Source organism: Adiantum capillus-veneris, chromosome 17, assembly GCF_014529385.1.
Source record: "Adiantum capillus-veneris isolate H3 chromosome 17, ASM1452938v2, whole genome shotgun sequence".
NCBI classification, from domain to species: Eukaryota; Viridiplantae; Streptophyta; class Polypodiopsida; order Polypodiales; family Pteridaceae; genus Adiantum; species Adiantum capillus-veneris.
In genome coordinates, this window is record NC_140947.1 from 131,571 (window position 1) to 155,512 (window position 23,942).

The window sequence follows — 23,942 nt, forward strand, 5'->3', positions numbered from 1 at the left end:
TATTGCACGATGCACATGATTCACTCACGGATGAGCCCAGAAGCATAAGCCACACTCTAGAAAAGATAGAAAGTGTGCATTCAAGGAATACACAATGTTATGTGCAGCGGAAGTGATTAATGGTGAATGCTCAGGATGAGTGTTCAGTGCGTACTCAAGGTTTCTTTTAATAAATGAGCTAGTTCCTAATGTGCAAAGACTAGAGAGAAAAGAGAGAATGATATTGTGAATAAAGGTTCTGTGATCTATATATATATATATATATAGAGAGAGAGAGAGAGAGAGAGAGACTAACACCAAATGGGGTCCCAAACAAGGGCCCCCCTCTCTATCGCTAGAGAGGTATTTGCTTTAGATTGCACAAATGTTGTTACAAGGGTGCTAGATGTTGAGATGCTAATGGGATCTTGCGGTAGATGCTTGGGTCTGCAAGGCTAAGGCTTAGATCTGAAATTGTTGAATGTTGGTTTTGGAAACACTGGTGACTGACGCTGAAAACACTGATGACTGAGGGCTGAAATCGTTGATGACTGAGGGCTGAAAACGCTGATGACTTAGGCTGAAAAACACCGACTGATGAGGGCTGCAAACGTTGACTGATGAGGATACTTACTTGCTTAGAAGTAACCCCCCTAGGGTCACTTATATACCAACTTTAAGATGGGTCGAGCAGTATCATTTGACCCCCCATGACCCTACACTAATGCTAAAATTTCACATATCAATAAGTTGGAGAACTAGTAATAAGCGGTGCTTCATATGCAACTATTACCTAGGCTTGGTATTAATGGTGCTATATCGGAACACTCCCCAATGCAGTGCCTACACCTAGCAGACACTGGTTGTGCTCATGTGCAATCAAAGGGTATACAGCTATTCTAAAGTGCCTAGACATGCACGTCCTACGTACAGGCTCACAAGGGTGCCAGAATACTTCCTAGGCTGTCCTAAACCCTAGAAATAGGAGTTATAGCTTGTTCACATGCACATAAGATTAGATGTGCATGCGACACTCCGCCACCACCACCACCTCCTGGATACAATGGTTGGAGCCCATATGAATATCCCTACTATCCCCCACCTCCATCACCTCCTAGACACAATGGTTGGAGCCTAATGGATATCCCTACTATCCACACCCGGGGTTTGCACCTAACCCACCAAAGGATTTCTAGGATGATGGGACGATACTAAAAATTTTCACTTTTTTTGGGAGTAAAAGATCGGAAGAAAGCCTTGCAGCTCCTACAACAATTCGACAACATCTACGCTTTCGGAAATTATACAGAAGAATCAAAGATTTCTCGAGCTACATAATGCTATGCAATGGTGATACCCTACAATCCACATCCGGGGTTTCCCCCGAGCCAACCAAAAGATTTCAAGGATAGTGGGACGACAATAAAATTTTCTAGAGTGAAGGATCGCGAAAAAGCCTTGCACTTCCTACAACAATTCGACGACATCTATGCTTTGGGGAATTATACGAAAGAATCAAAGATTTCTTGAGCTACGAGATTTCTTAAAGATAATGCTATGCAATGGTGGAGTTCAATCGAAACCCAACCGCATGCTCCAAGGACTGGGCAAGCTTTCAAGACTATTTTTGCGCAAAGTTACATGTTCAAAGTCCAAATTTTGTCAAAATGGGAAATGCATGCCCGAAAACCATGGAAGACTACAACCAAAGGTTCCTCGACATCTACCTTCCTCTGTCTTCCTTCAAGTTGATTCCCTTGGACGACCAATGCGAGCGACATACAATTGGACTACCATCACCTTTACAGGAATACTGTCTTTCTAAACAAGTATCGACAATGCAAGAGCTTATGAATCACGCTACAGTCGGATACAAGCTTATGAAAGGGAAGTTGGGAGTTTACTACGGAAGAAACTCTGGCAAACACTCAGAATCCTTGGCCGCAACAAACAAACCCCCAAGAATCTCGTGAAAGTCAACCTCAAAGACCTCGTCTGACATAGCGCCAATGAGAACCCTATTACAAGAAGGTCAATACTTTGAATGCTTTCAGACAAGGCATAATTATATTTCATGTCCTCAAAGAATGAACACATCCTCAGAGAAACCTCCTGCTCCAAGAGCAGATAGAACCGCAAGACCATCTCCAGCTAAGAGAGCTAGACTTGTAATTGGACTTGTACCTAATATTTACGGCATTGCAGAGCTTATGGCAAATCAATGGCTTGAAGGCCTTATCTTCTTTAACTTGGGAGCTTTTGAGAATTTCATCCATTCCGACTGCCTCGAGTAGATGGACTTTGACTACGATTCACAAGGTGGAGACCTTGAAGCGGAGCTAGCCACAGGGAAAACTTAGAAGGTGGTACCTCTCATTGGTGCTCTTCCAGTAACCATCCAAGGATACTATGGAAAGGCAGATTTTCACATCATGAAGTTGGGTTGGGCAATTGCGACGCTCTCTTGGGCATGCCTTGGCACGACAAAATGGCGTGATGCTTAGTTGTAAGCTCGAGAAATTTGAAGGACGTAGACCGGGTATCTGGGGAGCTGTGTACTTGGAACCTCCAAGCGACACAGGCTATTTGATTTGTTTTCATCACTACAATAAGCTTTGGTTGTATCGGTCCTCTAAGCTCATGGCGCAAACCTTTTTAGAGTATATGTGGGGGAGTAAGAAGGTCCTCGTTGAGTAGCTTCACGCCTATCTGGAAGGAGAGCTCAGCCGCGCTATTTGTTGTGTTTTGTAACATGCATATGTAAGCATTTGTGTTGCATTGTCATGTGCCATCCTACTTGAGTGAGATTACCTCGATATGTGATTTTAGTGCATCGAGACACCCATTACAAGTCAACACGGTTTGGGTATGATGGCTAATTTTTACTACGCCGGAATATCAAGAACTTCAATATGAGTTGAGTTGTTTTGCACATGTAAACGCGGACAATTACTAATCCTTCAAGAAGGGGAGATGTCACAAACTGTTGATGTGTCAAAGTCAAAAATTGTTGATGTGTCAAGCCACTAAAGACCCAACGAGTTAGGGCTCCCCAAGCCTAACCCATTGGACCCCTTTCAATACCCTTTTTTGTGGTTTTTAGGCCACAATTTAATGATGTGGCATCATTTCCTAGCGTCCACTCCCCCCTTTTATTGGGTAGTGAGTTGTAGTTAGGGTGATTGGCCTTTGTTTCTCTCTTCCCTTTGTGTGTTATATGCATTGCAGGCTAGCACCGATTGTAGTGGAGGCAGCATGCATAAAGGGCTGTTCATCAGATTGGAGCCGATCCAAAGAGAGGTCTCCAGCGAGTTGTTCAAGTCCAAGCAGCTAGCCATACTCGGAGAGAGTGGTCATCACCCGTAGCCTTAAAAAATTGCAAGGTTGACAAATATTATATTATATTTTATAAGTTCCAACTAAGGGTAAAGAAACATAGAAAAGCACAAAAATTGTGTGAAGCTGAAAAATGTGAGTTATCTAAGAGTGTTATTAAACATAATAGATTCATCTTACACACAAAAATTATGTGAAGCTAAAAAATGTAAGTTATCTAAGATTGTTTATAAACATAATGGATTCGTCTTATACACAACAACTCAAATTACAAAGTTGATCGAGCAGATATGAACGTAAACAAAGTCATCCACAGCAGAAAAATCATAGATAGTTCACAAACCATGGCTCTTCACAACTAAAAACATACACATATCTCTCAATGTACACTTACGCAAGAGGACTCAATGTTGATAGCCAATACCATTTGTCACCTACATCAGGCACAGTAATCGTGAGAACCAAAGCAATACTTGCCAAGCTTATGCAAGTACAGAAGATCAAAAACGCAGCTTGAGCTCTGCTGGGAGCTATGGTCCCTTCAAACCTGAATCCACAAACACTTTTAAGCTTTAGCTACAAGACCCTCGAGGCCTATGCTGATGCCAAGAATAAGAGGAATTGACTTTCGCAAAAGACATACGTTACGGTTTCTCCTCTATCTGTAACTGTAAAATTTTTTCGAGTTAAAAAGGAAGTGATCTCTCCCGCTAACTGGTTGGGTGCTTTTCCTTGCCCTCCTGATGGCCCAGGAACAGTAAATGTCTTCTTCACTATCTACAAAAAAACACAGCATAAATAAGTGATTCTTGAAATTTGTGAAGAGCTCCAATACATGAACCTGCATGTAACTCACAACAGAGCAGACAAAACTTGTGTGCGATGGATATAATATTGACAGATAATATTGTGTCCTTTCTATTTTGCTCAAAACATACAAAAAACAGCCAACTCTCATAGCTGCAAGCGGATGCACATGAAAGAAAGACAAACTTGACGCACCATTCTTGCCAAAAAACTTGGAACTGGACCCACTAATGAGAGTTTAACTGGAACCACAGCACTTATGCAGCGAATGAGTGCAACTAAACAATGCAATAACCAAAACAATAAGCTGGTTTTTGTCAAAGTCGACGATGCGGAGACATAGAGCCCAGAAGATGCGTGCACGCACGCACGAGAGAGAGAATTGAAATGTAATATTAACGTCTTCAAAAGGCCAAAATGACCTATGAGACCAAACGGTTACATGTGGTGAGTCTACGAAGTCTGGGTACGAAAAGTACAAAGAACTGAAAAGAAAATAGTGGTGAGGTGAAAGCTGATACAAAGGGAATACAAAGGGTGAGTTGATACAATGGAGCTCTCTAACAGTCTCGGCATCATATACATATACATCAGTATCCAGAAGGCTATAGAGATTCAATGTCCTCCAAGGTAGGCACTCTGTCGGGGGGGGAGAGAGAGAGAGAGAGAGAGAGAGAGAGAGAGATGGCTGAACCAAACAACCGGGCAATGAATTAGATGATATTACAATGGGGGTTGGGTGCTTCTTATATACTACTTTGGACATAGTACTTGTAAGGTGCAGCGGAAGTTAATGTTGAACTTTGCTCAAGATGAGTGCTCTGAACTGTGCTCAAGGTTCCTTTTACTTACGGAAGAGAGAGCCTTCCGTTCCTTTAGTGAGAGAGTACAACGGACACAAACAAAGTGGTGAACATTGTGAATGAAGGTGCTGAGACTAAGAGATAGAGAGAGAAGAGAATACGACACTAGGAAGTTGTCAAACCCTCCTCCGAAGACCCCACTCCTTGTGGCGAGAGGGCTCTACTTATGATTGCACAAGTCTCTACAATGCTTGGACTTGCCGACAATGTCGACCACAATGATGACGACGACGAGACAGGCTGAAATCTGGAGATGCTAAGGGCTGAAATCTGCAAATCTTTATCTGTTGAATTCTGACTCTATGCCGATGTCGATGGCGACGATGCGACGACAACGCGCTGAAAACGCAGATGCTGAAATCTGCGTTTTCCGGCCTGAAACTGTAAACCTTGATGGATCTCACCGTGCGGTGAGGATCTGCGAGGTTCGGGACTTCTTCTGCGGTAACTAACTGCTGAAAATTGAAAACGCTGAGTCTAGGGCTGATTCCGTCACAAAGATCTGCAAAAACGCTGACGTGTCTTGCAAATGCAAAACGCTAGGGTGAAAATCTTCTGTTGCGGTGGAAATCTGCTAACTGCTGTAGAATATGCTAACGCTAGGGAATTTGTTGTCTGCTGTGTGGTCACCGAGGTTGATCTGCTGTGCAAAAACGCGAGGGGTTGGTCTATGGTGCAAAAACGCCAGTGTTGATGCTGTGTTGCAAAAACACCAGGCCTTGCTTGGGGGGTCTTGCTGAGAACGTGCCTGTTGAGCAAGTGTTCCTGCTGCCTCTTCTACCAGAAAGTGCTAGCACTAGGTTTCTATATATACAAACTTAGTAAAATTGCCCTACCTAGTTTCCAACAAAAGTCACTTAAAAATAATAAGTGAAAAACGTCAAAAATAGGAAAAATAGGTCTATGCACTGTAAAAATACTCCTGATGGGTTCTGATGGAAATCTGATGATCATGTTGTGTGCAACCAAAGGATATGCATCTAATTTAAGTGTCTGGACGTGCACGGTCTGCGAACAGACTCACAAAAGTGCCAGATCACTTCCTATTCTAGACTGACTTGACTGAACTGAACCCTCGTTATGTTGTAGCTTGTCCACGTACACACAGGGTTAGATGTGTCACATGACATCTGTCATCCCCTCCTTTTCAAAGTGAGGTACTAGTACCGAATAGTATGGCGTCGAGGGAGACCGCCAACAGCGTCTGGAATCCTAAAAAGTACTCTTCGCCGGCCCACTCTGATGCGTGGGTCATGCGATACTTGAACTTTATAAAGGTCTGCAACGCTTGCTTCTTTAGGCCGCGCCGAAAGCGACAGTCATCTGCACATTCAATGCTTCAACTTCGTCTATAGTCATGCGTCTACCTTCTTCAAGCATCTCCGAGGATGAAAATTCTTGAAACCACTTCCAACACAAAAACATGAAGATACCCATTCCATGTAAAGTGACTGAAAAAATACTATTGCTTCGAAAAAACTATGCATGCAATGCAAATGAACATGAATGAAACACTCGAACAATGCATGCTGACTAATCATACGAACACATAGTACTTCCTGTGAGGGTTCTTTGGACCTAGGCTCGAGAGCCAAAGTTGGTTCTTCCTGAGGGGATTCTTTAGACCTAGGCTCGAGAGCCAAGATCGGTTCTTCATGATTGATCAAATCTGCAATGAGGTTAGCTTCACTAGAAACAGTATCTACTAACCCATCATTCTTGTGAACAATCACATCGTGGTCATACAATTCATCATGCTCGTGAGAAATCATATCTTAATCATGCAAATCATCATGCTTGTGAGAAATCACATCCTAATCATCATGCTTGTCATTATCATCCAAATCAGTATGCAAATCATGTAATTCCTATGTGTCTTGCTTTGGAGAAGAAGAGACTGAGAGAGTCTCCTTTTCCCAAATCTCTTGCATTTGTGCTTGCACTTGAGAAAAGAATCGGAACAAGGCGTCTTTCCTTTAGTTGTGCTCATGCTCTATGGCTGCCATTCTTGCTTCGGCCGCCAAGCGCGCTTGCTCACGCTCACACTCAATAGCTGCCTTTCTTTCTTCGCGTTCTAACTTCCTTTCCATAAACAACTGCTTCCACTCCTCCATAGGAGTTAGTGCAATCTTCGCAGTCGAGAAGGGCAGGTCGCCACGAGATGTTCGGGCCAGTCGGCACTGGAATCCGAGCAATAAAAGAGTGTCTAGGCTCAATTCAAAGTCATTTAGGCCCCTCGCTACACGTTAGAAGTCGGTGGGTACTAGGAAATTAACTCAAAAGAGGCAAGCTGGACACATGGCACTAGGAGAGCAACCTGCAGGCCGCACACACTCTCCAAAAGCCTCATCCATGAGGAGGCCCCCATTTTGAGAGGGGGCTGATTTTTGGCTTCACAAGTGACTCCAGTGTGTTGATGTGTCACAAAGTGATGACGTGGCTACGGGTAGCTGAAACCCTAATTTGAGGCTGAAACCCTAAAATCCCTGCAAACCATAAAAACTGCCAGAAACCCTAATTTATATGAAACCCTAATTTCTGACAGCAAACCCTAATTTCTGCCGGGGTGCCACGTGGCAGCAGGAGCTTTCCCGAAATTGTGCCGCAAAACGCGCTGACAGCTTTTGGGCGTTGCTTTTTGGTCCACACGCCATGAAAGAGAGAGAGAGCTTGCTTTTTTTTATATAAAAAAAGAAAAGACTCTCTAAAGAGAGAGAGAGAGGACTACTGCTTTTGATTTTATAACCTTTTGGGGCTCTGCTTTTGGGCATCCCTTGTACCTTTAAATATGTGGAGAGGGCTTCACTTCTCAGAGCATCTGGACGCAGAGTCTGAGAGTGAAACCCTAGCCACACTCTTGTACTTTGATCTGATTAATATAAAAAGAAATACCGAAAGGGGCGCCAGTCTTTGGGGCCAATATCTCTGGGCACGGAACTCCGCCGGGCCAGTGCAATTATATTGTGATCTGTGAATTGTTTTGAAGTGGTTATTTGGTGCTGTCGCGGTTGATTCTTGACTTGGAGTGTCCAAGTCTCTTACAGTGGTATCAGAGCACGGCCGATTTCTCTTCTACGGGAAATCCGATCCCCGAATTTTTTTTCCACGGCACCTGTTGCTAATTGGACTATTTTCTTATTTTTAATGATTAATCTCTTTTTTAGGATATTTTATTGTGTGCACTAAGAACTGTTAAAAGATTGTAGCTACAGGAACTGCCATCAAGAACAGACAACTTTGATGTGTCATTTGATGGGTGACGGTAAACATTGCGAAGGAGTTTCCGTAAGTTCGGTGGAAAGGGCCGGGTTACGAGTGCCCCCGATGCATCACATGATGGGTGACGCGTGCATCAGTAAGGGGGCATCCCGTAGGCTAAGGAGGAAATCCGAACTGAGTCAGAAAATACGCGTAAGAACGCAAGCACAAGAATAAAGATCGGTTCAATGAAGCTTTTTACGAAAAGCAGGAACATTCGCGGGAGGGCAGATGTTTTCCCGCGAGGAGTCTGTGTCTGCATTGCATATGTGCCGTGTTCTACACCCGGGGACGCCTGGAATGTGTTCGGGTAGCATTGTTTTCACTAACTGAGTAAGTTTTTAAAGTTTGAACAGGTTCACACTTTATTTTATAAAGTGGCCGGTCACTCTTATTAATAAAATAAAGCAAGGCTCTTATTAAAAAAAAGCCAGCGCTAAAAGCTACGCAAGGGGCTAAAATCTGCGATCTCTCTCTCTCCTCTCTCTAGAAAGCGCCAGAATCAGCGATTCTTCTCTCTCCTCTCTCTAGGGCGCCAAGGCTCTGCTTTTTCGGCTGCTATTCCCGCCGGGTGCCGGGGCCTATAAAAGGGTAGCAAGCGTTCAGTTTTTGGGGAGGCCAGGAGTAGCAGAAAGTGCTAGCGCTGGGATTCTGGAGCAGAGGTTGGCGACGGAAACGGCAAGTGTTCGTGTGACGATCGAGTACGGAGGTCGCTTTTCCGAGTAAGGAGCGACAGGTATAAGGTGTTGATACGCATTGAGAATTATTGCTTTGTGTGGTTTGTTTTACAGGAATCTCCCGTCTTACGGGAAAGCCCTTTATGGGAAGTACGGCTTAACGTCTAAGTCTCTTACGGGAAAGCCCTTTACGAGAAGTACGGCTTTACGCCTAAGTCCCTTACGGGAAAGTACGGCTTCACGCCTAAGTCCCTTACGAGAAAGTACGGCTTCGCGCCTAAGTCCCTTACGGGAAGGAACAGCCTTGCACCCAAGCCCTTTACGGGAAAGCACAACCTTCGGGTCTAAGATTACAGAACGGAGGGGTTTCCTCGGGTTCTCGTGCTTGTATAAGAATTCTCCCTGAATAAAGAATACTCTTAACGGAGGGAGACCAGCCCATCTTCTGGTCCCCAATACTGTGTCGATCTTCTCCCTTCTCTCCCTTTTGCAAAGTATTTTATTTTTCAGATTTCTAAGTGCTCGTGTACGCTCCCGTTTTGTGACAGTGGTATCAGAGCTCGGACTCCTCTCTTTCTCTGCAAAGAAGGACGATTCCGGGAAGAACGGGAAGAACCATGTCAGCCAAGGGAGAAGCGTTGAAGAGGAGCTTCAACAAGTACAAGCTCAGCTTGCGGATTTGCAACAAATCTTACTATTGCCAGATGTCCAAAAGCTTTTGGGCGGAATGAAGAAAACGAATGGAACTGATGCAGCCAAGCATCCAGACAACACTGTTGGCGTGAGACCACAGAAGGAAAGAGAAGAAGAACGTGCCGAGGTGCACAAAGGATCTTCGGATCGGAATGAACGGCCTACTCCAAGGAAAGGCCAAGAAAAGCGCTCTCTTTGCTAGACGAGAGCAAGGACATCTCTATCTCATCTCCATCTTACTCTCCTGATTACACTTCTACTTCTCGATCATCTCGTCAAAAGAAGGAAGCCGCTACTACTACTACCCTACATCAACCTAAAGATAAGACTCGATTCAAGGATGGTCACAAGTCTCAACATCGCATGCGAGTCTTCAAATCGGGCGACAGGGACATCAAGTTCGAAACCTACAACGGACGGAGAGACATCTCCAAAGCACTGTCCTTCATCAGACAGTTTGAAGTCGCCTTTACCAATGGGCACTTCACAGAAAGATCCAAATTACGCCATGTGGGGGATGCACCTCAAGGAAACGGCAAGTAATTGGTGTTAGCCAAGAATCTGGAAGTTCTCAGGCCAGAACTTGGGAGAGCTTCAAATCTGAATTTTATGAACAATTTCTTCCACCTGACTTCGAGCAGGACATAGGGAAGGAATGGGACTGGCTTGCCCAGAAGGAACATGAAAGAGTAACGACCTATGTGGACAAGTATTGGTCGGTTCTTCTGAAGGTCACTCCCTTCATGAAGATTACCGACCAGGAAAAGAAACGAAAGTTCGAAGCGGGTCTCCAACCGCAGCTTCGAAAGAGTATGAAGGTGTATCCGCATGATACTCTTCAGAGAATGATGGAGTCAGCAATCATTGCTGAGGATTTGCACTCAACTGGGACGCCCAGAAAAAATGGAGCATAGCACTTATCGTGCAAGACAAAGAGGGGTCTATGATGACCATAGGGACTATGATCATTCTAAGAAATCAGAGGGCAATGGCAAGCGAACTAAGTATCTTTCTCCTACTCAACTTCAAACTTTCAGAGAGGAAGGAAGATGCTTCTACTGTGGCGAGAAAGGACATATGAAACCGGATTGCCCGCTAAAGCAGCAACGGCAAGAACAAGCCTCTACGAGACAAGAGAAAGCAAGGAAGGAACCCGCTCCACCAAGCTCGAACTCAATTCCAGATGTTCAAGGAAACACAGAAACGGAGAAAGGAAAGCGTCAACTTCTGAAGGGCTGGGGTCTTTGAACAACCAGCGAGTGATACTGATTCTTTATGATCCAGGATCCATGGATAACTTCATCTCCCTGGAGACTGCGGACGTTTTGTGCCTCACACCGGCTCAGCTTGGCACACCGGTTACATCCATCGGCATTCGAGGGGTTGACAACCCATGCAACTCTCATGATGCAAGGATAGCTCAATCTTCGAATTGGCGAGTACAAGGACCGGCGAATCATTTTTGATGGCACCCATCGAGGGATGTGATATCATCTTGGGTATGCCGTGGCACTTCCACATGACACCTATTCCCGATTATGTGGAAAAGACCCCACTTTTGATCATGGGGGTAAGAAGATAAAGATTCATGCTGATGCAGGAGATTGGCAATTCCCAATTGTAAGCCATATCTCGGTTAAGAAAGAAATGAAGAAGTGTGTTTCTGCTTACTTGATTTTTACACGAGAAGGATAAAACTAGTAGGACTCTCCCTCTAGTCTGGAAATTAGGCGTCTTCAATTTATTGAAAAGTACAAAGATTGTTTCACGGAAACACTTCCTGAAACTCCCTCCAGTACGCCCAGAAGATCACCGCTATAGATCTCATACCGGGTGCTCGCCTCCCAATCAACCCCTTATCGGTGTGGAAGTCTTGCTCATCAAAGGAAGGAATTTTGTAAGAGCATTAGTCAACGTCTTCTAGAAGAAGGAAATTTAGTACGGCCAAGAGCTTCACCCTACTGTCTCTCAGAGTTCTACTAGTGCAGAGAAAGATGGCACGTTCGAATGTGCATAGACTATAGGTCTTTAAACAAGATCACGATCAAGAATCGCTTTCCGATCCCCCGGATTGATGATATACTTGATAAGTTGCAAGGTGCAAGTGTCTTTAGTCGCATAGACTTAAAGAGTGGGTATCATCAGATACGGATCGCCCCTGAGGATGTCCACAAGACTGCTTTCCGCACAACCTTTGGACTAGATGAATTTTTGGTAATGCCTTTCGGCTTGACCAATGCTCCTGCGACGTTCAATCGCATGATGGACCGCATTTTCAGCCCGTATCGACCTTTTACGGGAGTATTCTTTGACGACATACTCATCTTCTCTAAGTCAGAAGGGGAACATCGGAAGCACTTGGACTTAGTGTTTCAAGAATTGCGAAAGCATGAGTTGCATGTGAATGCAAAGAAGAGCGAGTTCTTCCTCTCAGAGATACACTATCTCGCCCATATAGTCTCTCACAATCAAGTGAGTATGGATCCTGCCAAGATCCGAGTGGTAGAAGATTGGCCTATTCCCACTACGGTACATGATGTACGTACTTTCCTGGGATTATGTTCGTATTATCGAAGGTTTGTCCGAGGATTTGCTCATGTAGCCTGGACCCCTTCATGATTTGACAAAGAAGAAGATTCCTTTCAGATGGGGATCGAGACAACAAGGAGCTTTTGATCGGCTCAAGTACTTGCTAAGCCATGGACCTATTTTGATAGTGCCTGACTTAAGGAAACCATTTGAGGTTCACTGCGATGCTTCAGGCGATTGCATCGGAGCAGTGTTAAACCAAGAAGGCCATGCAGTGGCCTAGGAAAGCAGACGGCTTAAGGATGTAGAGTTGCATGCATCAATCTACGAAAAGGAACTCACGGCTGTGATTCACGCCTTATCCAACTGGAAGCAATATCTTCTAGGAGCGGATTTTGTGATCAAAACTGATCACCAGAGTTTGCGGTATTTTCTTACGCAAAGGAAACTATCTGAGAAGCAGATGAGATGGGCAAACTTTTTGTCTATGTTTCACTTCCAGATCCTTCACACGGCTGGGAGTAAGAATGTGGTCACGGATGCATTGTCTAGGCGGCCAAGGGTGAACGCTATCACTTCGGTGTATCACCAAGAATTAGAAGCACTACCAGATTTGTATCCGAATGATCCAGATTTCTCCACCATTTGGGGAAAGCTACATCGTGGAGAGAATGAGTTTCCCTATTCCATTCGGGACGGTTATCTCTACCACCATCAGGCCATATGTGTGGCGGAACCATTAAGAAAGAAGATCATGGATGAAGCACACGCTTCGCCTTATGCGGGTCATCGGGGTATTCTCCTACGACCTTAGCAATGGAAAGATATTTCTTTTGGCCTAGCCTTAAAGCAGACATTGATAAGTATGTCAGGAATGCTTGGTTTGCCAAAAAGTGAAGTATGATCGGCATAAGACGCCTGGGTTGCTACAACCTTTGCCTGTGCCTAATGAACCTTGGGAAAGTATTGCCATGGACTTCATCATGGACCTCCCAGAACTCAGACTGGAAATGACGCAATCTGGACCATTGTGGACAGGTTTAGCAAGCAAGCACACTTATACCAGTCAAGAAAACGATCAAAGCAGATCATATGGCTAGGGTCTTTCTGGCACAGATCTTTAAGCATCATGGAATGCCTAAGTCTATTGTGAGTGATCGAGATCCTCGCATGACAGGAAATTTTTGGCGTGCCTTGATGGATATTTTTTGTACGAAGCTAGAATTTTTCATCTGCCTACCATCCTCAAACGGACGGGCAAAGTGAGATAGCCAATTCCACAGTATTGGATATGTTAAAAGCTTATGTGTTAACCGGCAATCTGACTGGGGAGGATAATTTTGCCTCTTGCCGAGTATGCGTATAACAATACCATACACTTATCAACGGGAAGCACCTTTTGAGATTCTCTATGGTAAGCCTTTGCTTCCACCGATCCTTTTAACTAAGGATAAGATCTTTGCAGCAGATGAATTTGTCCGGGATTTGGACACAGCCTACGGGCAAGTTAGGAAAGCTATTCTACGCTCTCAGGAAAAGCATAAGAAAGATGCAGACAAGCACAGGACGAATCTAGACTTAACAGTCGGACAGTTAGTCTTACTCAAGTTTGAGAAGGCAAGACTTAAGAAACAAGCGTCTCATAAGGGTAAGGTGGTAAAACTTTCTACCCGTTATTATGGGCCGTTTAAGATCACTGAGCGAGTGAATGATGTCACCTTCCGATTAGAGCTACCGCCTAATTGGAAGATCCATAATGCTTTCCATGTCAGTTTACTCCGGCCGTATGTGGGACCGCCTCCGAGCCAGCTTGTGCTGAGGAACCTCCTGAGGTTGAGGAAACAGAAGAAATACCATAGTTACCCGGAACGCGGAACGGGAACGGCAATGGGATCCCCGCGGAACGACGGAACGGCTAGGGGTCCGGAACGGGAACGTCGCGGAACGGGAGGTATAAAAAACACCCAAATAGTGCAATTTTTAGCTCCTTGTGTTTAAATACAAGGAGTATTAGAGTGCTTTGACTCTAATACTCACAAAAAACTCGTTTTGAAGACCATTCAACCTTGCTATGACTAGATGATGAGAGAGAGAGAGAGAGAGAGAGAGAGTGAGATGGAGAGGGAGAGATTTGAGAGAGTGGGAGGGAGAGGAAGAGAGCTTGAAGGCTTGAAGCCTTGAGCCTTGAGAGAGTGAGTCTTGAGAGGGAGAGATCTTGAGAGTGAGAGGGAGAGAGCTTGAGCCTTGAGGATTAGCTTGTGAAGAGAAAGGGGGAGGGGGGTGCATTTTATGAGTCCTTGAGGCCTTGCACACTTTCAAAAGAAGCCCAAACATTTACTTCAATTTTTTCAATTTTTGCCAAATTTGTTTGTAGCCGTTGGCCGTTCCAGGGGCATTCCGGAACGGTCCGGGGGCGTTTCGGAACGTTCCGGAACGGCCGTTCCGGTTTGCATTGGCCACCCGAAACGTCAAACATTCCGGGACGTTCCGAAACGTTCGGGAAGGGAACTGCCCCCCGGAACGCCGGAACGGGGGCTAGGGGGCGTTCCCCGGTAACTATGAGAAATACTCCAACCGGAGCAGATAGTAAGTCATCACGAGCAGCCTCTCAAATCCGGAAAGATAACACGGAAGTATTTGGTTAAGTTTAAGAACTACTCGAATCTAAATGCTCAGTGGATGACGCAGGAGGAATTAGCAGCTTATCCCGAGATCCTGGGGGTATATGTCCAAGCACTACAGTTGAGGTCAACTATTTAGAAGCCAGAGGGATGTTGCTAATTGGACTATTTTCTTATTTTTAATGATTAATCTCTTTTTTAGGATATTTTATTGTGTGCACTAAGAACTGTTAAAAGATTGTAGCTACAGGAACTGCCATCAAGAACGGACATCTCTGATGTGTCATTTGATGGGTGACGGTAAACATCGCGAAGGAGTTTCCGTAAGTTCGGTGGAAAGGACCGGGTTACGAGTGCCCCTGATGCGTCACATGATGGGTGACGCGTGCATCAGTAAGGGGGCATCCCGTAGGCTAAGGAGGAAATCCGAACTGAGTCAGAAAATATGCGTAAGAACGCAAGCACAAGAATAAAGATCGGTTCAATGAAGCTATTTACGAAAAGCAGGAACATTCGCGGGAGGGCAGATGTTTTCCCGCGAGGAGTCTGTGTCTGCATTGTATCTGTGCCATGTTCTGCACCCGGGGACGCCTGGAATGTGTTCGTGTAGCATTGTTTTCACTAACTGAGTGAGTTTTTAAAGTTTGAACAGGTTCACACTTTATTTTATAGAGTGGCCGGTCACTTTTAAGTGACCAACCCTTCTATTAATAAAATAAAGCAAGGCTCTTATTAAAAAAAAGCCAGCGCTAAAAGCTACGCAGGGGGCTGAAATCTGCGATCTCTCTCTCTCTTCTCTCTAGAAAGCGCCAGAATCAGCGATTCTTCTCTCTCCTCTCTCTAGGGCGCCAGGGCTCTGCTTTTTCGGCTGCTATTCCCGCCGGGTGCCAGGGCCTATAAAAGGGCAGCAAGCATTCAGTTTTTGGGGAGGCCAGGAGCAGCAGAAAGTGCTAGCGCTGGGATTCTGGAGCAGAGGTTGGCGACGGAAATGGCAAGTGTTCGTGTGACGACTGAGTACGGAGGTCGCTTTTCCAAGTAAGGAGCGACAGGTATAAGGTGTTGATACGCATTGAGAATTATTACTTTGTGTGGTTTGTTTTGCAGGAATCTCCTGTCTTACGGGAAAGCCCTTTACGAGAAGTACGGCTTTACGCCTAAGTCTCTTACGGGAAAGCCCTTTACGAGAAGTACGGCTTTACGCCTAAGTCCCTTACGGGAAAGTACGGCTTCGAGCCTAAGTCCCTTACGAGAAAGTACGGCTTCGCGCCTAAGTCCCTTACGAGAAGGAACGGCCTTGCGTCCAAGCCCTTTACGGGAAAGCACGACCTTCGGGTCTAAGATTACAGAACGAAGGGGTTTCCTCGGGTTCTCCTGCTTGTATAAGAATTCTCCCTGAATAAAGAATACTCTTAACGGGGGGGGACCAGCCCATCTTCTGGTCCCCAATACTGTGTCGATCTTCTCCCTTCTCTCCCTTTTGCAAAGTATTTTATTTTCAAGATTTCTAAGTGCTCGTGTACGCTCCCGTTTTGTGACAGCACCTATGGCTTCAGGCAATGATCAGTCGACTCCCTCTGCATCTGGAGATGCGGGCAGGGATCACAACGAAGATTCCGGCACGGAGTATGGCCCGCCTAGGCCTACTCCAGCGGAGCAGCAAGAGATGGAGCGTCGAAAATTGATTGATGATGCAACAAAGATGATGCTCAATTTTGCCAAGGACCCGAAGATGGCAAAATATATGAACCAGACCTCTTTGGAAGAGGTACAGACAGAGTGGCAGAGAACCACAACACCACTCCCGAAACCCGCTCTCAAGAAATCTTCTGTCTCCAAGAAATAGACGGAGAAGGAACTGGAGAACATGGTTGATGCACGAATTGCTCAGCTTTTCGACGTGCAAAAGAAGGACAAAAAGCACGGCAAAAAGCAGAAGAAAGGCACTGACTTCCCGGGATATTTGGGTCGTCGGTCGACATTCGACAAGGCAAAGAAACTAAAGAAGCGCGTCAAGTTTGAAGGCCTACCCAGTTCTTCTTCTTCTTCTTCTGACAGTTCTTCTAGCTCTTCAGACTCGAGCGAAGAAGACAGGAAAAGCAAAAAGCGAAGCAAGACACAACGCTTCAAAAAGGGCAAGAAAAAGGCAAGGAAGTCTAAGTCTCGCCCAGTGAGTGACACTTCTGCAGAGGACTCGTCTATGGACAGTTCAGACTATGACAATGGGAACTTTTATGCGAACAAGAAGAATCTTTACAAAGCCAACCAGTATGACTTTCTCGAAGATAAAAGCAAGAAAGTCCGAGAGTTTAAGGAAGGTGGCCAAGCACTTAAGTTTGATACTTTTTCGGGATACTCCGATGCTTCGAAGGCTTTGTCTTTTATACAGCAGTTTGACATCACTTTCGCGGGAGGACGCTATTCAGAGCACTCCAAGATTCGGAGAGCTACCTCTTACTTTAAGGGGAATGCTCGCACTTGGTGGTCCACGCTTCTATTAAGCAAGACTGTGCCAGTTACATGGCTGAAATTCAAGAGGCTTTCTATTTCTTCTTGGTTAACTCAAGAGTTTGAGCGAGATATACGAGCTGCTTGGAACCATCTCCGGATGACCAAGAGTGATACAATGAATTCTTACTGTGAAAGATTCTGGAACTCTTTTCTACCTGCCTCTTCATTCAAGAAGATCTCGTTCAGAGAACAGATTGAGCGGTTTACATTGGGTCTACCTATAGAGATCCGAGACCACTGCTTGGAACAGAAGTCACCTTCTATTTAGGAGTTGATGAGTCATGCGAAGCGGGGCTTTGCAATTCACTCTGGCAGTCTGACCTACCCCACAGATGAGGTCACGACACAACGAACCGAACAAACTTCTGGGAATGAAAGTAGAAAAAGAAAGAGCAAACCAGAGAAAAAGGATGCACGACCCAGACTTACTCCTCAGGAGCGGACTCGCTACATCAAGGAGGGGAAGTGCTTTGGATGCGGGGAAACTGGACATATCTCCGTGAAGTGCCCTAAAAAGGCACAGAAAGAACAGAATGACAAGGACGACAAAAGGCTTGAGAATTCGAGAGCAGCTGAGGACCGTGTACGAAAAGGCAAGATGAAAACAAGACTGGTTCCAGATTGTGTGGGTACTGATCCCGACACCATGGATGAGAGTACAGAACTTTGCCGAGCTTGGGGCAAAGTGAAACATCAAGAGGCCCTGATTTTCTTTGATGGAGGAGTCAAGGCCAACTTCATTTCACCGGAATTGGCGGCGCGGCTCGAGATTACTCCAGATCGGATGGGACCACTTGCAGAGGCAGTTCTAGCAGCACCCGGCAGGGACGTAGCCATTACACCTGTCATTGGCAAACTTCGGTTGCATTGTCAGGGGTATTTGGGGCATGAGGACTTCTTCATAATGCCTTTGGAGGGTTGTGATGTTCTCTTAGGGATTCCCTGGTACCACAAGAACAACGCCGTGGTCGATTATCGGGCGAGAAAAGCGACTTTGACTACAGAAAAGGGCAGAACAATTGTACTTGATATTAAATTGAAGGGCGAGTCTGTCCTTATTGTATCGGCTTCGGCCATTTCAAAATTAATGAAATCCAGTCTGTTTGTTTACTCGATCAGACTGATGATGATGGGACAAATATCATAGTTACAGGGGATGGGGGGGACGAGCCCTAGGGCCGGGGGACGGCCGTAACCGGGCCGGGAACGGCTGGGAAAGCCGAGGGACGGACGAAAAACGGGCAGGACGGGCGGGTCGCAGGGGGGACGGACCGGACGGGGTCAGACGGAGTCGGACCGGAACAGATTCAAAGATTCAAAAATATGCCCGTTTTTTACCGTTTGCAACGGCTCTGTGCAGCCCCAACTGCCATATTTTTGGAGCCTTGGCCCTTGGGAGGCTATAAAAGGCTCCCTTGGGCCTCTTAATACTCATAGTCTCAATGCTCAATGCTCATTCCATTTCCCTCGAGCTCAAGGCTCAAGCTCATTCCATTTCCCTCAAGCTGAAGGCTCAAGTTTGAACTTTGAAGCTCTCCTCTCCCTCTTCTACCCACTTTGAAGCTCTCCTCTACTCTCTCTCCACACAAGCTCTCCTCTAACTCTTCTAACTTCTAAGCTCTACTCTCTCGAGTCTCTAACCATCATGTCATCTCAAGCCAACTCCACTTCTCAAGCCGCTTCTTCTCAAAGGAGGCCCGCCGTGCAAACGTGGTCGTGGTGGGATGAAGTCGACTTTAGCTCGCGTGGCAAAGGTGGCGGTGCAAGACCATGGACGTGCAAGCTATGTCCATACAAGAGATCGGGTGGTTCAAACAAAGTGCGAGCCCATCTTCTTCATGAACCTGGTCACGAGGTGAAGTTTTGCCCTCATGTAGCTCCCGAGAAGAGGTTGGATCTTCTTGAGAAGCTCACGGAGTATGAGGTTGCGGAAGCGGCCAAGAGGGGCCGTTTTGTTGCCGTTGATCCCTCCGCCACGGCGACACCACGAGAGCAAAGGGAAGCCAACCTTGATGACATCGCTCGAACCTTCGAGAGCCATGGATCTACACCGTCCTCTTCCGTTCCGCATCGCCAAACCACTCTCAACGAAAATTGGAATCCTAAATTGAAGGAAGAGGTGGATAGGTTGGTTGCCCGATTCTTCTTCCACGACCACATTGCCTTCCATGCTTCGCGGTGAGTTTCCCTTGGCATATGCACATTGCAATCTTCCATTTTGTATTCATAATGGGTTATAACTTCTCAACTCTCGACTCTCCATACTAACACAACATGCTCTATTTTGTGTGGATAGGTCTCCATACTTTCGAACCATGGTTACGAAAATAGGGGAATATGGCTCCTCCTATGTGCCACCTTCATCGGAGAGGCTTCGCACCACCCTCCTTGACAAAGAGAAGCTTGCCGTGGAGCAAGCGGCCCAAGCAACAAAGGATTTGTGGGAGACCAATGGCGTCTCTCTTCTTGTAGATGGTTGGAGCGACACCCGCAAGCGGTCCATCCACGGGGTGGTGGCCTACTCTCGGGGGGAGATGTACTTTGTGGAGTCACATGATGCATCCGATAGTGGCAAGGCCGCCGAGATGCTTGCTGCGGAGTGGACAAGCACCATAGAGATCACCGGCCCGGAGAATGTCCTTTGTATGGTTGCAGATGGAGAGGCGTCAAATAGGGCAGCCGGAGCTATCATTGAGGGCATGTATCCCAGCATCCATGTCACATTTTGCATGGCGCATTGCCTCAATAACCTCCTCAAGGACATAGGGAACTTGTCATGGATTTCACCCATCATTGGTGACGCCTCTCGAATTGTCTCCTTTGTGCTCAACCATCAAAAAGTGCGCCATGAATTCCCAAAGAGGAGCCACTTGTCCTTGCTCAAATATTCAGAGACAAGATTTGCATTTAATTGGCTTATGCTAGGCCGCTTGTCTACATGTGGCAGAGCCTTAAGGGGCCTCTTTCTCAGTGATGAGTTCCAGGCCATGTCGGAGTCTACATCAGCAGTAGGATTGAAATGCCAAGAATGGGCTGACGACGCCGCTTGGTGGGAGGAGGTGAAGACTCTTGATGACATGGTCAAGCCTATTCTACACCTACTTCGAGTGGTGGATGGCTTGCAGCCATGCATTGGCAAAGTCTATGAAGCCATGGATCGGATGATAGAGGCACTTGAGAAGCTTGTGCCTGACCCTGTTCAATATGCGGAGATTCATGGCTTGTGTGAGTCGAGGTGGAATGGATACTACTCTCCACTTCATGCGGCAGCTTATGTGCTTGACCCTGAGTTTCAAGGAAGGCGTCAAGAGACCGACAAGGAGGTGAGCAAAGGATGGCGGCTTGCATTGGAGCACCTTGAGCCTAGCAGTGACATTAGGCGCAAGATTAGAGACGAGCTACTCAACTACAGGCAAAAGAAGGGCTCCTATGGATGTGTAGATGCACAGCTTGATCGCAACAAGATTGGCTCGGTTTTGTGGTGGGAGGACTATGGAGGAGATGGCCCACATTTGCAGCGCTTGGCTATTTGTGTCCTTAGCCAAGCATGTACCACTAGTTGCTTGGAGCAACTATGGAGTGTGTACAACCACATTGCCTCTAAGAAGAGGAATCGCCTTGGGGTTCAGAGGGCCAATGATTTGGTGTTTGTGAGCGCTAACTTGCCCATGCTTGCCAAGAGCGTCACACACAAGGCAGATCCTTTCACTGAGTGGGAGATGGCACAAGAGAATCCATCTATGGCCGATACTCTTTTGGAGGAGCTAGAGGAGGATTTCGAGCCTCAATGCGAGCCTCCCGAGCCCTCATACGTCGCAAACGATCTCGACTACGACGACGATGTGGAGATTCAGCAGGCAAGCACTTCTTGAGTTTGATGATCATTGATCACTCGACTCTCGAGTCTAGACTCTTGAGTCTACGACTCTACCTACTACATAGCCCTTTGTACTTTTTGTTATCCTTGAGGCCTCAGGCTTGTCCTAAGTCCTTTAGGCTTTTTGACTCTTGAGCCCTTGTGGCATGCACTTCTCATTTTGTATCCATCGATCATCGATGTTTTATTAGCACATTTCAGCCTATATGACTCGTGTTCTTTGGTCTATTTAGTGTAAATTTATGGTCAAAGTGATGCTCTATGTGTGTGGCATGTGTAGGTCAAAAAATGCCAAAAAAACTCTCTTTTTTTTTTGCCGTTCCGACCCCCGTCCCCGTTTCCAGACTTTTGCCGTCCCGACCCCGACCCCGCCGTCCCATGTAACTATGACAAATATGTCTAAACTTGATAAAGAACGCCAAGATTTCTACACTCACGCCGATTGCTTCTCAGAAGGTCTGCCAGGAGAGTTACCACCTGCTCGTCCTGAAGATCATACCATTGATCTGATACCTGGTAGTACACCACCGAACTGGCCACCCTACCGTGTGAGCCGAGCACAGAATGAAGAGATTATAAACCAAGTGAAAGACCTCTTGGAAAAGGGTCTTGTCCAGCCTAGTACTTCACCGTATTGCTCTCCAGTGTTGTTGGTTTTGAAGAAAGACGGATCTTGGAGAATGTGCATCGATTATAGAGCTCTCAACAAAATCGCCATCAAGAACAGATTTCCGATTCCTAGGATCGATGATATACTCGACAGGTTACAGGGATCCTCGTGCTTTAGCAGGATTGACTTGAAGAGTAGATATCATCAGATCAGGATAGCGCTAGCGCCGGGAGACGTCTCCAAGACAGTTTTTCGGACGACTTTTGGGTTATTTGAGTTTTTGGTGATGCCTTTTGGCTTAACCAATGCTCCTGCGACATTTAACTGGATGATGGATAGGATTTTTCGAGAGTACAGGCTATTTGTTGACACTTTCTTTGACGACATCATTGTTTTCTCCAAGAATGAGGCAGAACACAGAGATCATCTACTTCAGGTCTTTCAGGCATTACGAGATCACAAGTTAGTGATTAATGCAAAGAAACGTGAATTTTTCCTACCAGAGATACACTTTTTGGGACACATTGTGTCAGCAACAGGAGTGCAAATGGATCCGGCCAAGATAGAGACTATCCGTGATTGGCCCGACTTGAAGAATGTCCATGAAGTTGGAAGCTTCTTGGGACTATGTTCGTACTACAGGGGGTTCATACGAAAGTTTGCAGAGGTTGCTTCCCCTTTGCATATCTTGACACAGAAAGGAGTACCTTTTTCGTGGGGACCCACAAAGGTGACTGCCTTTCAGACATTGAAAGAGAAATTGACTACGGGACCTATTTTGACTTTGCCGGACTTGCAGAAGTCATTCGAAGTATATTGTGATGCTTGTGGTCGTAGTCTGGGTGCGGTCTTGATGCAAGAAGGCCATGTCATAGCTTACGAGAGCCGTTTGTTCTCTAGGCCGGAGATGACAGCACAGATTTATGAGAAAGAGCTTTTGGCGGTTATCCATGCTCTTACTTAGTGGCGGCATTACCTACTCGGAGCGGATTTCACTGTCTTTACAGACCATCAGAGTTTGCGCTACTTCTTGTCACAGAAGCAGCTTTCGAAAAAGCAGATGCGGTGGGCGAACATCTTGTCACAGTTCCACTTCCAGATTGTCCATGTGCAGGGACAGAAGAATGTGGTGGTAGATGCTTTGTCTCGGAAACCGTTGGTTCTGGCTATTTCCGCGATACATCATAGGAGCTTCGAGGATATGGTCGATCAGTATGCCACAAATACAGATTTTGCAGATATTTTCACACGGCTACGGGATGGGGATAGTTGGATACTCCCTTTGGAAAGGCTACTTGATGAAAAAGACTATGTTGTGCGTTACACAGCCGTTGAGGGAGAAGGTTATGACTGAATGCCACTGTCCACCTTTTACGGGTCACCGCGGCATTGCTACCACCATGAAAGGGGTAGAGAGATATTTCTTTTGGCCGAGACTCAAGAAAGAAGTGGAAGAGTTTGTGCGCAGTTGCTTGGTATGCCTGAAGGTCAAGTTTGACAGGCATAAAGCATAGGGATTGTTACAGCCTTTACCCATACCCATCCGCCCCTAGGAAAGTAAAGCGATGGATTTCATTTTTGATCTCCCGAGAACACAGAGTGGTCATGATGGTATCTGGACTGTTATTGACAGATTTAGCAAACAGGCTCATTTCATTCCAGTGAAGAAAACAGTCAAGCCGGATCACTTAGCGAGACTGTTTGTGGCCCAGATTTTCAGATTACATGGCATGCTTGAGACAATTGTCTTCGACAGAGACCCCAGATTTACGAGTTTGTTTTGGAAGGCAATTTGGGAGAACATTGGCACGCGGTTGCAGTTCTCGTCATCGTTCCACCCGCAGACCGACGCGCAATCCGAGATTGCCAATTCAGTGGTTCTAGATTTATTGAAGTCTTATATCTCAGATCAGAAGACTCAATGGGAAAGATATTTACCTTTGGTGGAATTTGCCTACAATAACACGATACACTCGTCGACGGGGAAGGCGCCATTTGAGATTGTCGAAGGTGCTGCGAATGCCTGATTATGGGGAGCCTGATGAGCAACCCAAAGTGGAAGAAAACGAGGAGATCCTTGTTCCTGAACAGATTTTGACGAATAAGGATACGAAGAATAAGGGTAAAGTTCGAAGGCGGTTCTTGGTTAAGTTCAAGAATTATCCTGCACTTGATGCGAAGTGG

At 46.0% G+C, this 23,942-nt stretch overlaps 1 protein-coding gene across 1 annotated transcript in view; it reads right to left on the reverse strand.

The window, feature by feature from the left end:
- Positions 1 to 23,942, reverse strand: part of CCB1 (cofactor assembly of complex C) — a 60,206-nt gene that overhangs the window by 31,138 nt on the left and 5,126 nt on the right. The window contains exons 2-3 of the mRNA XM_086486149.1: positions 3,959 to 4,092; positions 3,710 to 3,862 (exon numbers count right to left, since the gene is read on the reverse strand). Coding sequence (XP_086342275.1) covers positions 3,710 to 3,862; positions 3,959 to 4,092 — 287 coding nt within the window. The remainder of the gene's footprint in view (positions 1 to 3,709; positions 3,863 to 3,958; positions 4,093 to 23,942) is intronic.